Source organism: Eleutherodactylus coqui, chromosome 7, assembly GCF_035609145.1.
Source record: "Eleutherodactylus coqui strain aEleCoq1 chromosome 7, aEleCoq1.hap1, whole genome shotgun sequence".
Classification (NCBI taxonomy): domain Eukaryota; kingdom Metazoa; phylum Chordata; class Amphibia; order Anura; family Eleutherodactylidae; genus Eleutherodactylus; species Eleutherodactylus coqui.
In genome coordinates, this window is record NC_089843.1 from 43,265,266 (window position 1) to 43,272,008 (window position 6,743).

Here is a 6,743-nt window from a genome sequence, read left to right on the forward strand (position 1 = left end):
CAGTTATGGGTATATACGTCATTCTAATATGGCTATTCAGGTTCTAGACATGCGTAATAGATGATTGGCAACAAAATATATTGAATATTTTGTCCATGAAGTTATCGACATCTGTGTTGTATTATGAGTCATTCTTGCTGTATCATACCATATATGTCCAAAATATTCTGCTTTTGAACAAATGTTAGCAGAATATTCAGACGGGTCATTAGTTCATTGAAGTTCTGGTTAACTCATACGGCAACTAGTTATTTGATTACCTTAATTTCCCTGTCTCTGACACAATCATCCAGTTCAATCGTATCCCATACGTATCACAATCGGTCCTTAATCATTCACTATTTGCCGTATGATACCATTAAAACTTTTGGTTTTCTACAGAATACCTTATATGCCATGAAACAATTCCATAGCGATAAAAGTATTACAACTATGGCCAATACCAAAACAGGATGTATTAGCCAATTAAGAGTGGTTTGTGCAGATGATGAATAACCCATAAAGATGTCATACCAATGGTGTGACGTGGCATCAGCAATAGCCGATCCCATCTTTACAATTTTGCCAGCTATTACAGTAGTACTTACAATATGCGTTGCCAAAGATCTATTAAGCAATTTAATATGTTGTTGTACTTCTTCTGTGTCTTCTAACAACTTTTTGAATTTGGTCAAATTTAGATCCCAATTTGACACATTTAAAGGCAGTGGTTGCCAATTGACAGCCACTGTCTTGTCTTGTTCAGGTAATAACACAAAGGTCTCATTTTCCCAAACAAGTGCAGATACGTTTCGCAAGCATCCTGAAAATGGGACAACCATCCCAGGTACAACAGGATGATTACTTGCCAAACATACCTCCTGTGGGGCTATTTCAACCATCATCTTAAAAGTGAGTGGCAGCACAGTCCATTCACATACATTGATCGTATTTTGTAATAAGCATGGTTCATAAACAGCCGATTGGACCTTGCATATGGTCCCTTCTAATGTATCATCACACAATGATAAATCATGAGTTCTATTTTGGTCATCAATGTAAATCCCGTTAAATCTAGGTACCCAGAAATGCATATCTTCTGGAACACCTATAAGTAAGGGGAGAACTACAAACTTACACATCACATTCTTTTTAGTAACATTGTATATGAATATGGTCCCTTTACATAATATATCATTGCAAACCATTTTCTGCGCCTCCAACTGTATCCAATCAGTCTCAGTTATAGTCTGATTGAACACGGTCCTCCACACCTGCTCATTGCCAGTCATGAGCATAGTTTGAAGTGTGTTCTTTTGTTGTTGCTGATAAATGGTCTGCAAGGTACATATTGACCAATTAACATAATTAGATATGTTAGAATTTATTTCATATGAAAACCTATTAGATGCATCTTGCAAATCAAGCATTATTGTGTCCACATCCGTTTGCATACTAAAGGGCTGCCATATAGTGGGCATCCAGTTAGCCTGCAATGTGAGCACATCTTTAATACCACTTCCCGCGTTATGCATTCGATTAGCTAAAGTCTCTATATCAAAACCATTAATAGTCCCAGAAAGCGCTCCGTAGCCTCCGAGTAAGGTATCATACCAAGCTCGACGGGAACGCTTGGTAGGACAAGTCCTTGAGGGTAGAAACTGCACGGAGGCTTGTATAACAGTCTTTTGAGCATCTCGTCCCACCAGGCGACAGGTGGATGGAACCCTTTTTATATGTCCAGGATCTATTTTAGAAGCATTAATGTTCACGAATACCAGGAACTGGCCCCACATGGCCCGATTCTCGATCTCCGTTGCATTCCCACATGTAATTACTTCTGTCTCATTTAAGGGAAATGAAAACTGCACTCCCGTATTTGTACAATTCTGAACATATTGTATCACCAGGGAGTAATTGAGATATGGCAACTCTTTTGGTCTCTGACAGCAGGACACTTTCACAAGTGACGTAATGTTTATTTGTCCCGTTGCCTTATGCAGTGCATATGAAGGATGGTAAGTCGAACTTATATGCGATAATGGATTTCCACTCCAGATAGTCCCATCAAAGGTAATATTCACGATATAACATTTCTGGTTGGCTTCACAAGTGAAGTTGTCTTGCTTCCTGGTTCGGGTTGAATTCCTCCAGCCCCACGAATAGTCATTCCTTCCGGTGTCATTGACGCGGATCCCTGGCGTCCACGCATCACCTACTGCAAACACCGAACACATGACGCCAAGGATTCCAAAAATGATTATGTGATTCTAGAGAAGGCAAGGAAACAAGCATTATTCCCGCAAATAGCACTTTTCTTGTGGGACATATTCCCATTTCTCTACTCCGGGTCGCATAATAAGCAAAGTTCGATCTTTCCCCACAGCAATAACCTCTGCCGGGGAGGGCGGTCCTTGGTGATTCTGAACCCATATTTTGGCCCCTACATTAGTAACATCAGTTGAGCCAAAACCTTTATCTCCTCTTACAGTAAGTTCAGTGGGGGCCGCCCCTTCTTCCACTTGTGTCAGATACACTGGTATTAATAGCAGCTGTGCCATGCGCTCCTTTTTCCCTATTATCAGAGGATCTGTTCCTAAATTTATCATGATTACTTTAATTTCCCCCTGATAATCTGCATCTATGACTCCCCCTAGGACTACTGCACTTCTCAGAGCAAAACTTGATCTAGTGGCTATCTGCCCGAAGTGATTCTCCGGGATCTTGCATCCTATCCCTGTGGGAATAGTACTCACCTTTCCCGGGGCTATCACCACCGTATCAAGAGCGTATAGATCCAACCCTGCAGCGGCAGGAGTGGCTCTATAAGGTGCCTGCGCATCTGGATTAATTTTCCAGTATAAGATTGTCTCTACCTTAGCTACATCTATACTGAGATTGGGTGTTAGCATGCGCATTAAGGGTGTCATAGAATCAGTGATGGGCCTGTTGTTGATAATCTGTAAAGCAGCAGTCAGATTATCTCTCCATTGACCATATTTGTCGGTCTCAGTGAGCTTCTTCAGGGTAGATTTTAATAACCCATTCATTCGTTCCACCAAGCCCGCGGCCTGTGGATAGTAGGGCATATGATATACCCATTCTATGTTGTTTTTACTGGCATACTCTTTTACCTGATTTCCGGTAAAATGTGAACCATTGTCTGTCTGGATCTGCAGGGGAGTCCCATAATACTGGGTAATAACTTCCAGAGTACGTAAAGTACTCCATTGTGTTGCTGTTTTACACGGGAATCCCACCATCAGACCTGAGAATGTATCTACTGCTGTACAAATATACTTACATCCTCTGCTCTCAGGGAGGGGCCCTACAAAATCCATCTGCCAAATCTGCGCTGGCAACTGGCCTCTCCCTATGTGTCCCATTACTGTATGAGGCACTTCTCGTTTTTGCACATGTTGACATACTGGACATTGCGCGATTACTTGTTTGATCATGTCCACCGTCAATGGGATACCTCTTTCTTGTGCCCACCTGTAAGTGGCCTTCTCTCCCAAGTGTCCACTTTTTTGGTGAGCCCAAACAGCTGTACCTTGAAGCCATGCTTCCTTTTCCTTGTCAGGTTCTTGGACGGCAACAGAGATCGATGCTGCCGCATCTGCTTGAGAATTAAATAAACGTTCCAATGAGTCAAGAGGGACATGAGCATCAACATGAAACACAGTACTTTTAGTACTCCTAATGAATTCCTCTATGTCTTGCCAAAGCTCTTTCCCCCACAATTCCTTACCATGAATGTTCCAGTCGTTCTTCTTCCATCCCATGATCCAAGTGGCCAAACCATTGGCAACTGACCATGAGTCCGTATACAAATGACATTCTTGCCCTTGTTCCTGCTTCAGAGCTAAGAATACTGCACAAAGTTCTGCATATTGACTACTCTTACCTTCTCCTTCCATGACCAACGTCTTGTCTAATTTTGGATTAAAGGCTACACTTTTCCATCTACGTCTTCCACTGATATACTTGGCCTAACCATCCGTGAACCAAGCATGCTCTTTTTGGGAGTCTGTCAACTCAGAGTAAGGTATTCCCCACTTTACTGGGGATTCCTCCATTTGCGCTACTGGTGTAACCTGACCATCTGGAGGGATATCAGCTATCTTTTCATGCAGGGCAGCTATCCCCCCTTCACCTTTTTTCGCTCTTTCCGAGATGTACCATTTCCACTTAATGATACTCTGCTCCTGGGCATGTCCTATCCGATTGGACTTTGGATTAGATAATACCCAACTCATGATGGGTATTTGCGGCCTTAGAAGGACTATGTGTCCTGTCGTCAATTGTTCAGTATCCACCAGGGCCCAATAACATGCCAACAGCTGTTGCTCCAGTGGAGTGTATTTTTCTCCTGCATCTGGTAATTTCCGATTCCAGAAGCCTAGTGGCACTCTTTTGCCCCCTTGCTTCTGCCACAATGACCAGTTTGCATACATATGCTGAACTGATACATGAAGTTCTATCTCACCATCTTGTAAAGGCCATAAATCTACAGCCTGTTGTATGGCTTCTTTTACTGCCTCAAATGCAACCTGTTGCTCTTCTCCCCACGTGAACTCGTACTTCTTGCGAGTCACCTTGTAAAGAGGAGCAAGAAGCTGCCCCAGATGCGGAATGTGTTGTCTCCAGAATCCAAACAATCCTATGTAGGATTGTGTTTCCTTCTTGTCTTTCGGAGTGGGAAAATTTAAGATTTTCTGCCTTGCCTTAGGGAGAATCTCCCTATGGCCCTTATTCCATTGAATTCCTAAGAATTTCACCGTCTGAGAGGGGCCCTGCACCTTGCTATCATTTATTTCCCATCCTTTTTCTCGCAAATGATGTAACAGTCTGTCCAATTGTTTCTTTACAGATTGTTCATCCGGTCCCTGAATCATTATATCATCGATATAATGTGAAAACTGCATTTCTGATAGTAAATCAAACTCATCCAAATGTTCTGCCACCGTCCGGTGACAGATGGTTGGACTATGTATCCAACCTTGTGGCAATCGAGTGAACGTATATTGACGTAAAGGCAAACTGATCTTGCGCCTTTTCTTCTATTGGAATTGTGAAGAAGGCTTGTGCGATATCAATCACAGCGTACCATTGTCCACTGTGACTTTGGATCTGCTCCACAATTGTAATGGTGTCTGGGACAGCTGCCGTCAAGGGAGGTGTTTGTTTATTCAATTCCCTGTAATCGACAGTCATCCTCCAAGACCCATCACTCTTCTTCACAGGCCATACCGGATTGTTCCATGCTGTGGTTGCAGGCCTCACAACCCCAGCATCGACCAAATCCTTAATGGTTTCTCCTATTTCCTTGTGACCTCCAGGAATTCTGTATTGCTTCATAGCAACCAGTTTTCCTGCAGGAGGGATGTGTACGGGTGGCATTTTGACCTTTCCCACCGTAACTGGACAAGCTTTTATCCCTATTTTCCTTACGCCAAAGGCAAACTTACCATCTTCGAGGTGTAGTGTCAATCCTTTCAGAATATCTATGCCAATGATATATTCCGGAATAGGTACTACTAACACCGTGTATTTACGTAAGGGCAAATTGCCCAGTTTCAAAGTTACCTGTGTCTGTACTCCCTCAGTAACTTTTCCTCCCAATCCTGAAATATTAACTTTTGGACCTTTAAACTTTTTGGGATTTCCATAAATCAGAGTAGCCTCCGCCCCTGTATCTACTAAAGCTGGGACCCTTTGGACATTACCCCCTTTCCAATGTATGGCTAGCGGGACGTAGGGTCTGTCATCCCGCCTAACCCAGACAGGGGCTTGGCTTGCTACCTATGCGGAATCAGAATCTGATTCCTCCAGGAGCGGAGCAGATGGCTTCAAATGGTCCTGCACTTGGGTAGCTACCATTGCAGCCATCTCCTTCCATGGATAGATCTTTTGAAAGTCCTCCCATTCTAATTTCTTAGGTTCTAAATTAGTGACCTGCTTCTCTCTCTTTTTAGAAGCTTTTGGGGCCACTGAATCTTCCCTTTTATCCACCTTTTTGTTGGATAATACCTTCTGTTTATAAAGACGCCACAAATCACCTGTATCTTTTCCATCAATGGCGTCCTTGGAGACTCCAGCTTTCAGGAGAGCCTGAAACATATCTCTACGAGATACCCTTGGCACTCCTGAATCACCAGTCCCCTGGGAACTAGGATTCCTAGACCTATCACGATCTGTTCGCTTTTCCTCTCTATCCCAGTTTCCCATATCTTGCAATTCCCGCATTCTAGCCACGACCGCAGACATTGGCTCATTAGTCATGGATAGAAGTAGGGTCATCATCACGGCTTTATAAGCCGGAGGTGCAGTCTTAATTAAACGATTTCTAACTCCTGCTGTCAGCCGAGTCTCCAAATAATCTTCCATATGCTCGATGATAATTAATGAGACCCTCATAGCTTCCTCCTTCAACCTTTCAATGCCATCCCTGATAGTGTACCAAGGTTTGTCATTGATTGGAATGTCTGCCTCTGTTGGGAATTTATTAAGAAACCCATTGGTTACTATATTAAACAGGGAAATAGCACTTTCTCCTTGATGATTAGGAAAATATTCTCTAAAATTTCTACTGATTACTGGATCTCTAGTTAGAGTAACAAATCTCATTGCATCTTTTGGATCCAACATTACCCCAGTCGCCCCGTGCTCAAATAGACGGACCAACCATGGTATGTCAGATTCCCCAGGCCTTTGCCTAAATCTACTCAGTATATCATCAACTTCTGACTGAGAAAAATCCT

General features: G+C 42.9%; 1 protein-coding gene across 1 annotated transcript; it reads right to left on the reverse strand.

Annotated features, from left to right (window-relative positions):
* Positions 1-281: 281 nt before the first annotated feature.
* Positions 282-3,950, reverse strand: LOC136572406 (uncharacterized). The gene is made up of 2 exons (XM_066572943.1): positions 3,475-3,950; positions 282-2,249 (listed from the first exon to the last, which is right to left on the reverse strand). The coding sequence occupies exons 1-2, from the start codon at positions 3,541-3,543 to the stop codon at positions 339-341; spliced, it is 1,980 nt and encodes a 659-aa protein (XP_066429040.1). The 5' UTR covers positions 3,544-3,950; the 3' UTR covers positions 282-338.
* Between the last annotated feature and the right edge of the window lie 2,793 nt (positions 3,951-6,743).